Consider the following 14,886-nt stretch of genomic DNA (forward strand, 5'->3'; position numbering starts at 1 on the left):
CTTGTTTTCCTTCTCTAAAAACTAGGTGCGTCTTATGGTCAGGTGCGTCTTATGGAGCAAAAAATACGGCACATTATGAAGCTTTGGTCAAAAAGGACTATCGGCCATACAGGCTGAAAGTCTATGGAAGTGCTTTAGCTGAAAATCAGAAATTTTGCTGGACGTGGTTACCGCCTGTGATACTGTGTTTTAAAATTTAGAAAAATTACAGCAAAATAAGAGAATCAGAGTTGTCAATGACAAAGGATCCCGTGGGATGGCGACTGCGGCAGCCCCTAAGTCAGCCCCTGCTCCTGCTGGTGCTGGCGGGGGTGAGAAGAACTGGGCTTCCAGGGTCCCTAAGGCCCAAGCACAAAATTATAAGGAGCAGAACCAATGCCTAACTATTGAAAAGGAGAAGCAAAACATAGCCAGACAGGAGGGGGAGGAGCTGAAGCTGCTGAAGGACAAGGACAAGGCCTTGGCCCAGGAGCTCCAAGAGAAGAACAAGCTGAAGGGAGTCAACAAGAAGCTGAGCAAGCAGATGAGGACCTGGCCAGCCACAAGAGGGAGGACAACCTAGAAGAGGAGCTAAAGAGTGTCAGGGCCCTCAACTGGCAGCTGCGTGAGGAGGCCAAGATCTCGGCCCAGAAGCTCCAAGAGAGCCATGAGAGGGAGAAGCAGCTGGTGGAGCAGTTGTAGCTGCTGCAAGAGACCATCAAGAGCCAAAGCCAGAGAATATTTGAGCTGCAAGCCAAGGAGGATTTGGGAGATCAGAGAGGGCAACATCTGTATCTGCTGCCGTGTGCCGGAGAAAGAGGCATGGACCTGCCAAACGCAAGGAAGAGTGTTTAACTTTTGTATATTTATATAAAGAAAATTGAGCAAGGAAAAAAAATGAACCAAACCATTAGTAACTAGAAACCAAACCATATCAATACTGCCTGTGACCTTCATCAATTACATGTGGCCTTGCTGAATCAATTTCCTCCAAAAGTTTGCGTAAGGAGGTGCATTTTTAAGTGACGCTGAAAACCAGGTAATGGCAGCGCCAACTCAAAAGCTTCCACTCACCAACTTTAACCAAGAAGAGTATCAGTTGCCCTTTTTCTTCTACCCACGCCTTGTTGAGTTGATTCTGCAGAAGTCCAAAACGATCAGGGACATTTTCTGCTGATACACAGGAAAATTAAATGGTCTTGATTTCTTGGGACTGACTTTCCGTGAAAGTCTGGCGCTGAGCTTTCACTCTCTGGAGGTGCCTCCCATGCAGGGTGAATTGTGACCAGCTGAGGAGCTGCAGCAATGCACATGTGATGGGGACAAAAACAAGGAGGTAGAAGCAGCCCTGGCGCAGTGTCGGTTCCCAGGCTGTGTTGGAAGCCAGCTTGGGCTGGGCACTCACAATATTGCTCAGGGCATCCCGCTGGAAAATGTCGTAACCTGGAACATAAATTGCTGAGTAAGCTGAAAGTGGACTTGTTGACATTATGAGTGTTGAGAGCGTCCTGTTTCGATCTAGCTATTGATCATGCAAAAGAGACACTGTGATTTCTACTTGAAACCTCTTCTTCATTTCTTCCCTCTATTACGCTAGCTGCAAATCCAGGCGTCTCCTTTCCATTCACTGGAAGCAGTAATCTTTGTGAACTTTCCTTGTTCAAGGGAGAGGGCAGCACCTTTCCCCAAGAATGACATTTTCTTGTCTGCTTAGGAGAATTTGCTTGGAGGGAGGGCTCCATCCTTGAAACATGAAGTGGAAATCCCCTCCCCTCCCCTCCCATCCCACCACACCATCCTTTCCCTTGAAACTGTAGTCAAAAGGCACCTAGAAAAGGTTCCGAAAAAGGCAGCCAACCATCAGGGGAATGGGGCAACTTCCCTATGAGAAAAAGTTGCAATGTTTGTGGCTTTTTAATTCAGAGAAAAGGGAGTAAGAGGGTACACGGTAGAGTTGGTAGAGCATGAGACTCTGAACCTGAGGGTCATGGTTCGCGCTCCACGTTGGGCAAATGATTCCCGCATTGCAGGGTTGGACTAGATGACTTTTGTGGTCCCTTCCAACTCTACAATTCTATGATTCTGTGAAAAGGAGGCATGGTGTGGAGAAAGTGGACACAGAAAGGTTTTTCTCCCACCTGTTAGTTGAACTCTGGGCCATCCAATGGAGCTAAATATTGGAAGATTCAGGACAGACAAGGAAATACCTCTTCATAGTCAAAATGTAGGATTTGCTCCCACAAAAGACAATGACGGCCACCAACTTCAATGGCTTTAAAAGAGAATTAGATCAATAGCTGCTAGCCATGATGGTTATGTTTGACTGAGTGCCAGATGCTGGGAATCACAAGTGGGAAGAACGCTGTTGTGCTCAGGTCCTGCTTGCAGGCTTCCCACGGGCATCTGGCTGGCCACTGAAAGAGCAGAAAGCTGGACTAGATGGGCCTTTGGCTCTTTTTATGTACTGAGGAAATAGAATCTGTGCACAACTAAGCACCCTAGCCTGCAGCTTCAAGTAGCAAGCTCACTAGGCGCTCCCCTGGAGACAGAGCAAATACTGAACATTCCACTGTGGAGAGACAGTCTTCCTTAATGGTAAGTTCATGTTCCAGCAACTGAACCCTTGAACAGTGTGTCCTGAGCAGGGACATAACATGTCAGGATGGGGTACAGATTGTACAAGCTACACCCAAGAAATATCCTGCAGGGGTAGGGAGTCCCAAACGAACATCCTCCCCTATATTATTAACAATTATCCTCCACTCTGAAGTCAGAGAAACCATAAATTGTTGTCGTCTCAATTCCCATTCCACTGCTCAGCCATGTGCCCAGACCATCACCTACCTGTATAAGCACACAGGAGCCAGGTGCCAATCAAGGGGGCAAAGGTCTGGCCTGGTTTGGTTACCAAGGCAACCATGCCAAACAAGAGGGCTGAGGCAGCCTGCTGCCTTCGATTCAGCACCAAGTCTTCATCTACCAGGTCGGTGACCACCAAGTTCAGCAGCTTACAGGTCCCTTCCGTGAACACGCGGTTGCTGGGGAGAAGAGAAGAACAGGAAGGTTAACAGCAGACACGGGCACTGTGGAACCTGAAAGGGTTGCAGATAAACAAAATATATACAGAAGAACCAGAAAAACCTACTATTTACATACTTGGGGGTATGACCTACAAGGAGGTAGTACAAAACAAATGGAAAAAGGTCCTGCCTTGGATCACATGGGTTTTCACCACAAGCAACCCTTAGCTAGATTAGCACATTTTTAAAAAGTCCATCCCCCAAATTAACGAAAGCTGGATTTTTATTTAAAAACCAACAAACATTGAGTTTTTAAGGATCTTAATTCCCATGTGCCCATGCATATAACTAACACCTCACCCCGTCTGAAGATAAAGGACTCACCTGTTGCCTCTCTGGATGATCCTGAGAATAGACATATTCTCAGCAAATATAAACAGCTGAGCACACGGCCAAGAATTTACAGTTCAGCAGGAGCAGCGAATGTGAAACCCAGCCCTAGATGTTGATGGGCTATAATTTTTTTAAATCTTTATTTAGATAGTTTCATAGTAGAAAGCTATCAAGGTGGAGTACAGAACACACAAAAGCATGTTCCAAAAATGACAATTCTCACCATCCCTGACCGTTGGGCCTTTATGGTTCGGTCTGATGGGAGATGTGGACCAAGAACATCTGGAGGGTATTGGCTACTCCTGTCTAGAGTCTAGCTTTGGCTCTATGACTCATAATACATGCTTAATCAACTACCCCAATGCCATGGACATGGCCTGTTGTTCATACCCAGGCCAGTTCCCCAGGGCCTTAGCAGGAGAGTGGGGTACCTGGCTATGAAGAAGCAGAGCAGGTAGATCCAATCTGGTCCAGCAAGGAGCATAATCACACCGAGCAACAGCTTCAGGAAGAAGAGCCCTCGCACCACTGCATATACCCCCCACCTCTGGCAGAGAGACAGGAAGTAGAGGTTGTTGAGATGAGGAGCCACGTAGGAAACTCCTAAGGAGAAAAACCAAATGGGTTCAAAGAAAGCAAGCATTCAGCTATGGCTCATTATTGTCACAAGGAACAAACAAAGTATCAATGCAGGCAACCAGCAATAAACAAACTTGCATTCTGTTGGAAACAATAAAATTTCATTTGAGACCATCTGTCTAGCCCAGCCTTCAAAAACTTTGTGCCCTCATTCTTTGGACTGCAACTCCCAGCTGTAGTTCAAAACATCTGGAGAGTACCAGGTTAGCCAAGGCTGATCTAGTCTCACACAAGGAGTAAAATAATCCTGGTTAGCATTGCTTAAGATTTCTCTAACCAACACACTAGAGGCAGATCCAGCAACAAGTTTTCATCCTTCTTTCACAGAAGCTGCATTTATCTGAATTTGGATAAATCCTCCCCATCCAAATCCCCACCAGTTTCTAGGCAGATCTCTCTAGTCCATTTCTAGAAATCAAGCCTCCATTCCCTCCTATGCCCAACCTTGGACTCACCAAGCAGAAATGATCCCATGGAGAGTGAGATACGATCAGACAGCAGGTGCTCCAGGAAGAGGGGAAAGAAGTTGCTGTTAAAGTGGCAGTGAAAAACCTGCAAAAGACGACATTTGTCAGACCTCTAAAAATGGCAATTAGAAGAGTACATAATGTATCAAACCATAAGACAGGAATCTTCATTCCAACCACACACAAACATGCCATGTGGGGAGGTAAATGGAGGTGTTGTGCCAAGACGCTCAGAGTGCACAACAATCTCCAGGAGGAGCACAGGAAGAGAATAACTATGACACAGGGAGGCGGCGGCGGGGGTGGGTGGGAATGGGAATGCTCTCTCGTGGGCTCTGCTTTGACATCACACTCTCTCAAAATTACCCTGAAAGGCTGTGCTCCAATCATTTAAGGTGCAGAAGCAGCTGATTTCCCCTCATCCCATTTGTGCCACGCCATAGGATGGCTGTATCTATATCAGCATCTGCCTGGAGGCAAGAGGAGGGCTGATGCCAATAGCCTTCTGGACTGTCCTCATGCAACCAAGCGACAGTGATGAGGGGTGAAGAGAGAGCCTTTGTTTGTCCCTCTGCTATAGCCATTGAAAGGCTGGCTCCAGCTCTGTTCCTCAAACAGAAGGCCTTGATTTGCTGTGGGAGAGGGAAGGATTTTCCTGAGAACACAGGCTATTTTGATAAAGCTTCATGTCCTGTGCATAAGCTGCAGACTGACCTGTAAAATTCAATCTACAAAAATCCAGATCAGTGTCACATTCTAATCCACACCTTGCCAAATATTTATTGGCTACAATAGGCAGGAGGTTGACCTCAGGAGCAAGAAAGATTTATTCTGTCATGCGGGAGGCCACCTGGACTCTGATAGGTGGGCCCATGCTACACCTACCTGGATCAGGTTCATAGAGACAAACCAGAGAAAGTTGCGGTGTCGGGAGAGCTGCTTGAGGTACTCAGCCAGAGTGATTCTCTTCTCTTGTTGCACAGATGGATGGTCAATATACAGTCTGGAGGAACAAATGGACACATTTCAGTCAGTATCAATTGATGGGTAAGGTGCCAAGTTCAAATTTGTATTTGGTCACAGACTTCACCTGGTTGAGCATGTAACTTTTGCAGTCTTACAGAGCTTTTGAAAAGATAATACAGGATAGTCCCAAGGCAGTCACAAATGAGCTCCTTGAAATGGCAGAATGCAAATGACTCAATATGTTATTGCGCAGCCAATTTAGATTCTGTAACAATAACAACTATCACACTGTGTTCTTAGTGTTCTTACCAGAGAAGTCTGCCTTTGTCTTTTTCATAGAATGTGTTTTGAACTAGTTTACAAAATCAAAAGGCAATAAAAAATACAATTTATGCTTGATTAAAAATTGACTAGGATAAAACTACTAGGGGTTAACTAGTATCACTCAATTAACTCCAGCACAAAAGGCCAGAACCATATTTTTTTTACAGAGAAACATTTGGAAAATCATTTCGACAGACTGTTCAATACAGTATTTTGCCCCAGTTTTTTACTACCAGCATTGGACATTCAGTGGTGAGATCCATACACACTGTGGATACTAATATCTTCTTTCATCCTTCTGCATCGCAGAATACTGAAGCTAACACTTTCATAGAAAGGGAGGCAGAGCAAGGGCAAAGACTGGCACTCAGCTATCACTAAATATATTTAATCATATGAGGTACTGTAGACCACCTGGGCCTTAGCATGTATTGAATTATATACAGTGCTTTTTTTCCTTGAAAAATGTTGACTCAAGAAAATCACCATTTTATAGTTTAAATCGGGAAAAATAAATACAGTAAATGGACAAAAGTACAAAGATTCATCAAATGTTTAGGGGTATGCATACCCCCAGAAAAAAGCACTGATTATATGCGTTGTTTATTCTGCCTTTCTAAAAGCAAAATCACTTTGCAAAATACACACAGAGGCAGAGAGATTTTGAAAGCACAATTTTTAAAAAGACAACAAGACCACGGCTAGTACTAAGTAGGCACTGCTCCTAACCTTGATAGAGGAAAGGAACAAGAAGCAAGGTTTCTCCTGAAGACAGGCCTACTGTGCACCCACTTGCCAGCTAGACCCTACTACTTATGCCAGCTAGTCACATCCAGAGAGTCAAGTGTAAAATCCCATTAGCCCAGGTACTGAGGCCATGGTCACATGTAGGTAGTTAATTCACTGTGTAAACGCTCTCCATCACACTAGGAAGGCATGGCTTCCTTGCCCTCCCATCAACCATGGATCAAGAAGCCCAAATGCATGCTTCATTTTTTAACCAAACTGCACACATATTACTTACAAATCACTCTCCCTGAACTTGGGAATGTTTGTGCCTGCTGTTTCAAAGAACCTTGCAGCGTGTTAAAGTGTCCGCTGTTGGCCTACAAGCGATACACTATGCTCATTGGACAGCATATTTAAAAGGAGAATGGTTATTATACAACCCGGCGCCACTCACTCTTTCAAAGCTGCATTTTCATCCCACTTCACGTGTCCCTCAGTCTGAAACCTCTGCCTCAGGAGCCATGTGGCCAGGGTAAAACCAATTGCTGAGCCGAAAGCCAGCACCATGCAAAATATCCGGAAGGAGAAGAAGTCCTCCTTGTTCCACACAGCATAGGACATGAAGACAGAGAGAGAGCCAATGGCACTGAAGAGTGAGGAGTAGAAATTGAGGCCGGTCCTGTCCTTTGCAGATACAGCGAGGTCAGCGAGCAAAGCGTTCTGGTTGAGATCCACCATGGTGAGGAAGCTGTCATACAGGCAGAGGCAGATGAGGAACTGCAGGCCTGGGGTGGCCCAGGCAATCCAGAAAGCCAGGAATGACATAGCAAAGAGGGGGCCATTGCGGCTCAGGGCCTTGAGTCTCTTCAAAACCACTTCCGGAGTGGAAATCGCCACTCCAGACCTACAAGAGAAGAAACACATTGCCCATGAAAATTGGTTGCGCCTCCTCCCACAACTATAAAATTACATAGTTGTTTTCCTCCTCTCCAACTTTTGTGTTATCCGCCCACCTCGCATTTCTGCTACCCTCTTTCATCACTGTTTAGCACTCTGCTTCCTGCTTTGTTTTGATTGCCTAAGTTTGTACCCCATTAAACCTGTGTGTTTGTGTGTGTGTAGTTTTCTCAAAACCATTCTAGCAAGACAATTTCCTTTGTCACTCTGGACACTGGTCCACCTTCCCTCCATTGTCATCACACATGCATATATATCACAAACTCTTCCTTCAGGTGTGGACCTTCATATAGCAACAGTACCATCTACCCACAGGAATGAGGCATCAGCAGGCTTGGAATAATCCAAAGTTTTGCAAAAGTGAAAAAACCCCACAACGTAAGGGGATAAGGACACAAAACAGCTCAATATGGACTGAACATGCTCAAGGGCCACAGTGTACTCTCTGTCTGCTGTAGAAAACCAGAAAACGGGAGAGGAGGGGAGAGAAACGGCAGTTCCTTAAAAAGAGCATGACTGGCTGGAACCTTAGACTCCACTGCAGTGTACTGTTGTAGGTCCCACTTTTGTTGTTTATAATGCTCACACTGCACCATTGTGCACACAGGAAACGGCCTTAAATTGACTCATACCATTGGTCTACCCAACTCAGTGTTGTTTGCCCTGACTGGCAGGGGCTCTCCAGGGTTTCTGACCAGGGTCTCTCCCAGTTCTTCCTAGAGATGCCAGGGATTGAAAATGGAACCTTCTGAATGCTGGCCCTTCCTCAAAGAAGCTAAACCTGGATAATTCACCACCACAGTGTGCAAATTCATCATTCAGCAAAATAAAAACAAGTACCCACCATTTCCAAGAAGAGGAAAAGGATATAACTCATTATTGGTACCAGACAAGGAGGGAGGGGAGACGAGATGAAAGGCAACCGGACTGCTAGTCAAAACGAGGCCCACGTGTACAGCTGAATGGGTTAAAAGTTGTGAGAGTTGCCTCCAGAGAAATATGCTTGTTAAAAGAAACTAATCATTTAAACATGTTCTTTCAGTGGTCTCCTTGACCCTTCATAGCAATTCAGCACTCTTTAATATTCAATGCAGGACATAAATAAAGCTCTACATACTGTTGCGTGCTAAGGAAAGCCCGATCACTCAGCCAGCCAAAGAGAGGATCGTTGAGGCTGTTCCAAATCAGAAACACAGTCTGGAGGAAAAGTACAGAATACCCAGTGAGACAGCCTGTGGTTAAAACCACTTCAACATCCAATCCTCCTGCTGCAGACATAATTATTATTTTAGTAGTTAACAATGTCCGGTTTAAAGACTTCTGCAAGCAATAACGGAAGTGGTCACTGATACGCAACAGCTTTTCTATGCCAGTGCTCTCCAGATCAAATACTGCCCTTGTGAATGGTCACTTTGTTGATTTTATGTTTGACATAGAATCGCCACCACACACCGTACTTTTTGCACTTCATTGCCATTTAATCTCACTATTCACCACTGTTTCAGATAGAGACAACTGCCAACTGAGGATGAACAGTTTAAGAACCTTATTCACAAAAGCTGTGCCATATAATATACAGTATTATTAGCCTTTAAGATGCCACGAGCCTCTTTGTTGTTTCAGAACCCAATTATCTACCTCTGACAAAGCAGGGAGGAAATGTAAGTTGTTAAAAAGTTCAAAACTCACCTCTCCAACCCAGAAGGAGAGTTTATCAATCTTATATACAGAAACAAAGGTGTCCACGTAGTAGAGGAGGAAGACGTTGTGCAAAATGGAAATGAAGAGGGACAGAGACCCGTAGACCACCGCAACAGGCAGGTTGAAGAGGCAAGCTAACAGCCTGAAACCCATGGTGGCTCACTCAGAGTCCTTGGGCTGCCCACATCACCTCCAGTTCCAATAGGGTCTCTCCCTCCAGCACCTACTAGTTCTTGGATGGAGCCGAACCATCATTAACCCTGTCAGAGAGACAACAAAATTGTGCAGTTCAGTTTCTTAGATTCAGTGCATTTCCTCTTCCTGACCCACCTACCATCACCAAAAGAACCAGGTCCATTTAGCTTGGGGCAAAATAAAAAAAATAAAAAATCCAGCTGCAGGCAGTTTTTGCTCTCTGGTTCAAAAGGAGATTTCTAATAGGATTTAAAGGCTAAGGCTGTCTTACAGTAGCAAAGAAGGTTTGCTAAGCCAGGGCATCAGATGGCTGCAGCCTTCAGAGCCGAGGGAGACAGAGGAGGGCCTACTGTGCTTTTATATGCTGCCTATAATGCTCTTCATTGTCTGCTTGAGACCCAGATTAGCTTGTATCCATAGCTTCAGGTGAGAGTGTAGAGGTGAGGAATAGCTAGCAGACCTGCATGGAGACACCAGCTGCAGAAAACGGAGCTGTCTCCTAGTTTCCATGAACAGCTCAAAAACAAGGTCATCACCAATGCCAAAAGTAGCCCTTCAACTGCCTACATTTACAGCTTTAGTGGGCAGAAGATAAGTCTCACCTGTGTGCCTTCCATTATAGTAGAGTTAAAAACAGCTGTTGTGTGTCAAAGGCAATGGGAGGAGGAGAGCAAAGGGCAGGGAACAAATCTAAGGGATGAAGTGACTAATATCCAACAATAATTATATTGAGAGTAAATTCAAAGAAATCAATTTACTTAGGTCCATTATTTCAGTACACCTACTCTAATTAACAATGAGCTCTTAATTTGGGTCCATCTCACTCTGTGTTTTGCTTCCAATAGTATCTACAATAGTGTTCTGTTGGCTGAATAATAGCAAGTACTGTATCAAATTTCATGAGCAAGGCATGATGGCAACAGTGACCCTTTGCCACTCCTTCCCCTACATCTGAACACTGTGGTTCTGTTTAGCCATCCTATCTAACAGTTGCTGAATGACTTGCTCAAAAGTAACATATCTATAGCGTGCATATCCCTATAGACCAGCCCCATCATTACTGTGTTTTCTGTTGTAATCCCACATTTTAAAGCCACAATGTTTGAGGTGCTAAGTTGTTTACTGCATCCAGTGGATTGCACCTGAATCAACAGCTCTCACACTCCATTTGTTCTCAGAGCACAACTGGTTTCATCTGCCCAGCTGAGTTACCCCACCTGTTCCGTTTGAGGATAGCCACCGATCCATCATGGTTAACGGAGGAAGCACACGTGGGCTCCTGTAGCCCACTCCCAAAACACAGTGTGGGAGTAAAACCACACCATTATTTGAAACTGATCATAATACAAGAACTTGGGGCCATTCAAGGAAGCTAAAGTTTGAAAGACTCAGGATAAATGGAAGTACTTCTTCACAGTGCACACAGTTAAACTTAAGAAATTTTCTACCACAAGATGTAAAAAAGATAAAACAAATCCATGGAGAATAAGGCTATCAATGGATACTATCCCGTGATGGCTGTACAGTCATACCTTGGAAGTCAAATGGAATTTGTTCCAGAAGTCCGTTCGACTTCCAAAACATTTGGAAACCAAAGCACAACTCCTGCAGCCAAAAAAAGTTCGAAAACTGGAACACTCACTTCCAGGTTTCGATTGTTCGGGAGCTGAAATGTATGAGTACCAAGGCGTGCGACAACCAAGGTACGACTGTATATTATTTCCTGTATTGGCTGCGATGCACCTCTGAATACCAGTTTTTCAGAATCACAACTGCGGAGAGTGTTGCACAGGCATCTGCCTGCCTATGTAATAACAGGAAGGGAATGGGGAAGAGGAGCAATCCATGCACTGCTTATTGAATTGCAAGGCAAAATTGTGTACAGGCTTATCTTGCTCTGGACACTGTTTTAACTTGCCCCAGATGAGTGGTTATTGTCAAGTCCTCTTTCAGCAGCACATCACTACTTAAAATGAATTAAAAATAAATAATTGCACTACAATACCTTGCAGAGATGACACAAGCAGGGATGAACTCTTGCAGCAGTGGCACATTGGATCAGTCACTGCCTTAACTCGAAGGCATTAGTAGGTAACATCACTAAAAATGAAACACATACATCCTTGCACTGAGTGGCACATTGGGTATTCAGAAGTGGGCTCAGTTAATCTTAGAAACATTTACACAGATTTATATTTTAGCAATGTGGTTTGAACAAGATGATTAAAATTAGTTCAAAAGCGTTAAATTCAGAGTTAGGGCCCAATACGTTATTAATGTAAAATAAGGGAAATAAGTATCAGGGTATCTTTCTAGAGCTAGTTAGCCTGAAAATGAAACTAGGAAGTTTCGCTTCTTTTTCAGCCACATCAGCTGACGTGTTTCAGCAACATGCAACCACGTCCTCATACAAGAAAGTAGAGTCATAGCTTTGACTAATATTGTAGGCAGCCTTTTCTGTCTATGCACCCATTAGTCAAAATGTTGCTGAGACATTACTGAGAATCAAACTATGCTTCCCCACATCTAAAAGGGCAGATGTTTAGCAGCTTGAGCTAGAAAACTAAACTGTGCTGCCAGAGATTCGTGGACCTTCTGCTGGAAGAAAGCACATAACACAGTTTGAACACTTAATAATCAAGCCTCTGCTGGAAACTGAATGGGGTGGAAAGCATTTCCAAGCAAAGATCAGACTGACGTACCTAAGTTTTACTGATAGTTGATTTTTCTCATTGTCTGTTCTAGACTGTTTTAAGTTCCTTGGGGGCAGGGAGATGTCTATTTTTACATCTATAACTCTCTAAGGCACCATGAGCAATGATGGCACCATATCAATCAAAATGCCTTGGCTATGTTCTCAGCCAGAGTCCCTATATTGTGTCTAGTTGGGAGAGAGTGGGCTGTAAAACACAGAAAGTGTTTTACGAAAGATTCAGTTGCATTTGCAAGGAATTTTAGACTTGCGGCAGAAAAGAGCCGGAAAAGGTAACATGGGTTTCGCCACAATGCCTCTTTCAACATGCTGGAAATTACACCTCGAGTTGCCAGGTGAGAAGAGCTTTGTGGGGAGAAGGTTTTGCCCAAGTCGTTCAATGCAACCAAGCCCCAGCCCCTCTCCCACATCCAGGAGCATAAAGGGGACATCCACACACACCTCTTACGACACCTCACAAGTGGACTGCTGAATAAGCTTTTCGTGGGCTTTGTAAATCCACTTCCAGCCTTCATCTGGGTTACAAACGGGGAGTGGGAAAGGCATGATTCAACCGAAAGGCAGCTGGGCAAGAGGCCAGGGAGGGGAGCGCACGCCTTCCTCGCAGGGTCGGTGCAGAAACTCCTGTAAGCGCAGGAGATCCTGGCCAACTCATCACCCACCTAACTCACCGCCCACCGGGAGGTAAATCGTGCTTGCGCGTCAACCCCAACGTAGCTCTATGGAGCAGGCAATTAAGGCAGAATGAATGGGGAGACACCATTCTGCAGTCGGGCGGGGGGTGGGTGGGAAGAGGAGAATCCTGACAAAGCTCTTTCGCAGGCAGATCATTACAAACAGGAAAATAATCGAGAGCCCACCTTCTTCTACCCTCCGACTGTACCTGTACCTCCGGCCCAGATTCGCCCTCTTCCTTATCAAACTTGCGCAGTCGTACTTCATTTCCCACTAACCCGCCCTCTTTTACACGGCGTCAAGCGACTCCTGCGCGGCGGCCATTTTTGACACTGAAGGAATACTCCTTTGACGCCATCTTTGATGCGGGCGCGACGGACAACGGCCATTCAGCCAGGGGCCAATCGTGTTTTGCCGCTCCAGTGGGCGGGGAGAGAGAGGCTCCTGTTTCTGCGAAGAGTGGCTCCTAGATTTGGGTAGAAGGCCTGAGATTTATATTCTCCCCAGTTTAAAAAAATTAAATCTTAAAACCCATTTTTAAATTAAAATCCATTATTTCCTTTTAAAATTTTACCGTACATTTTGTTATTCAGTTTATAGTCTCATCGACATAGTTCTTCAAAACAATAGGTTTTTTATCAACTTTTTTTTAAAGGTGAGGGCATTATTACTATATATTATATAATTATAGACTTTAATGCAGCAAAAGGTATTATATGTAGTAAAACAAGTGCATACTATGATTTGACAAAATGTGTTACTTTTCTCCAAACTATAGTGATTTGTCTCCAAAAAGACTCCGAAAATGTACCGGGGGAGAAATGTCCATTTAAAACATTTTCAAAACTTATAAAATCGCAATAAATTCAACAAACTCCAACTTCAGCTATATATTATTACCAACATGTTGATGTTTTCAATGGCATTTGGACTGCTCTTTCTGTTTTTGAGTTTCTACTGGCTCCTTCTACTGGTTTGATTTATTCATTCTGGCTGCTGTGATGTTTATTATGATTATGTTTTCTTGTAGCTAGCTGTTAACTGTCTTGAAACACTGTAAAAAGGTAGGATGCAAATCTGTAAATAAAACATTCAAGTTAAATTGCCTTAATGAGCTTGTTGAATGTTGCCTTTAATATTTTTCACAAATAAAATGTGTTATCGAGGCAGAATTCAGAATTGTAATCTTGAACCACATGAGGATATGTGGAATTAAATGTTATTTAACGTTGCAAACCTAACTCCACTTACCTTGGAGTAAGTTCCATTGAATTCAGTTGGACTTAATTCTGAATAGACATGATTAGAGTCCACTGTAAAGCAGTGTGATTGTGTGCCTCAAAACCAAAATAGTCTGGAAAATATGGGAGACAATGGTAAAGGAAATAACAGTGGTCAAAAAATCATTTGGTATGTTTATTTGGTCTTCCTGAGAACTCAGAACCATGTATGAGTCAGAGGATGGTGGTTATTCACAGTTCCATGAATATTATTTTATTTTGCCTTCCCTATTGTTACTAATAAATGACTCACATGTTCCACTTGCCCAGGGAGAGCTATCATACAGCTATTTGTTTAGAACAGCGGTCAGCAAACTTTTTCAGTCCACTGTCCCTCAGACCTTGGGAGGGGGCAGGACTATATTTGGGGGGGGGAATGAAAGAATTCCTATGCCCCACAAATAACCCAAAGATGCATTTTAAATAAAAGCACACATTTTACTCATGTAAAAACACGCTGATTCCCAGACTGTCTGTGGGCCAGATTTAGAAGGTGATTGGGCCGGATCCGACCCCCAGGCTTTAGTTTGCCTACCCATGGTTTAGAGGTAAGGAAGAAGGCAGAGCTGTTTAGTAGCTATCAGTGTATCTGAAATAGCACACATACAATGGAGTAACAGAGGATCTGCTAACTCTGCCAGTTTTCACCAACCTCATGCATATGGCTTAACAAATGCTTCTGTCCCCTTTCAATATAAGGGTCTATCTGTCAGGCTACTAATGTCAGTCTGATTTATGGACAGTCCTGCTGGACCCCTCTAGTCCAGCATCCTGTCCTCACAGTGACCAACCAGATGCCTATGGGACACACTGCCTATGGAGATCATACAGGCTCCTTTACTGTACTC

The 14,886-nt window shown here is 44.1% G+C and overlaps 2 protein-coding genes across 9 annotated transcripts in view; one reads left to right on the plus strand and one right to left on the minus strand.

The window, feature by feature from the left end:
- MFSD13A (major facilitator superfamily domain containing 13A) lies at nt 1–13,125 on the minus strand. Of its 5 annotated transcripts, none has more exons than XM_053389364.1 (10): nt 12,973–13,125; nt 11,376–11,470; nt 9,164–9,435; nt 8,592–8,671; nt 6,972–7,421; nt 5,384–5,501; nt 4,487–4,583; nt 3,824–3,995; nt 2,824–3,017; nt 1–1,422 (listed from the first exon to the last, which is right to left on the minus strand). In XM_053389364.1, the coding sequence occupies exons 3-10, from the start codon at nt 9,326–9,328 to the stop codon at nt 1,169–1,171; spliced, it is 1,530 nt and encodes a 509-aa protein (XP_053245339.1). In that variant the 5' UTR covers nt 9,329–9,435; nt 11,376–11,470; nt 12,973–13,125; the 3' UTR covers nt 1–1,168. The 5 variants fall into 5 exon arrangements, with proteins under 5 accessions (XP_053245339.1, XP_053245338.1, XP_053245337.1 ...); XM_053389363.1 differs by having other exon boundaries at nt 12,967–13,125; XM_053389362.1 differs by having other exon boundaries at nt 12,944–13,125.
- The window catches only part of C5H10orf95 (chromosome 5 C10orf95 homolog), a 17,161-nt gene continuing 14,946 nt past the window's right edge, over nt 12,672–14,886 (plus strand). Inside the window, exon 1 of one of the 4 annotated variants that reach the window (XM_053389367.1) lies at nt 12,672–12,767. The gene's annotated coding sequence lies outside the window, so the exon portion shown is untranslated. Of the gene's footprint in view, nt 12,768–13,350; nt 13,414–14,886 lie in introns of those variants that run through there. The other 3 variants (XM_053389368.1, XM_053389372.1, XM_053389370.1) reach the window with 3 other exon arrangements.

This window comes from Podarcis raffonei, chromosome 5 (genome assembly GCF_027172205.1).
Source record: "Podarcis raffonei isolate rPodRaf1 chromosome 5, rPodRaf1.pri, whole genome shotgun sequence".
NCBI lineage: Eukaryota > Metazoa > Chordata > Lepidosauria > Squamata > Lacertidae > Podarcis > Podarcis raffonei.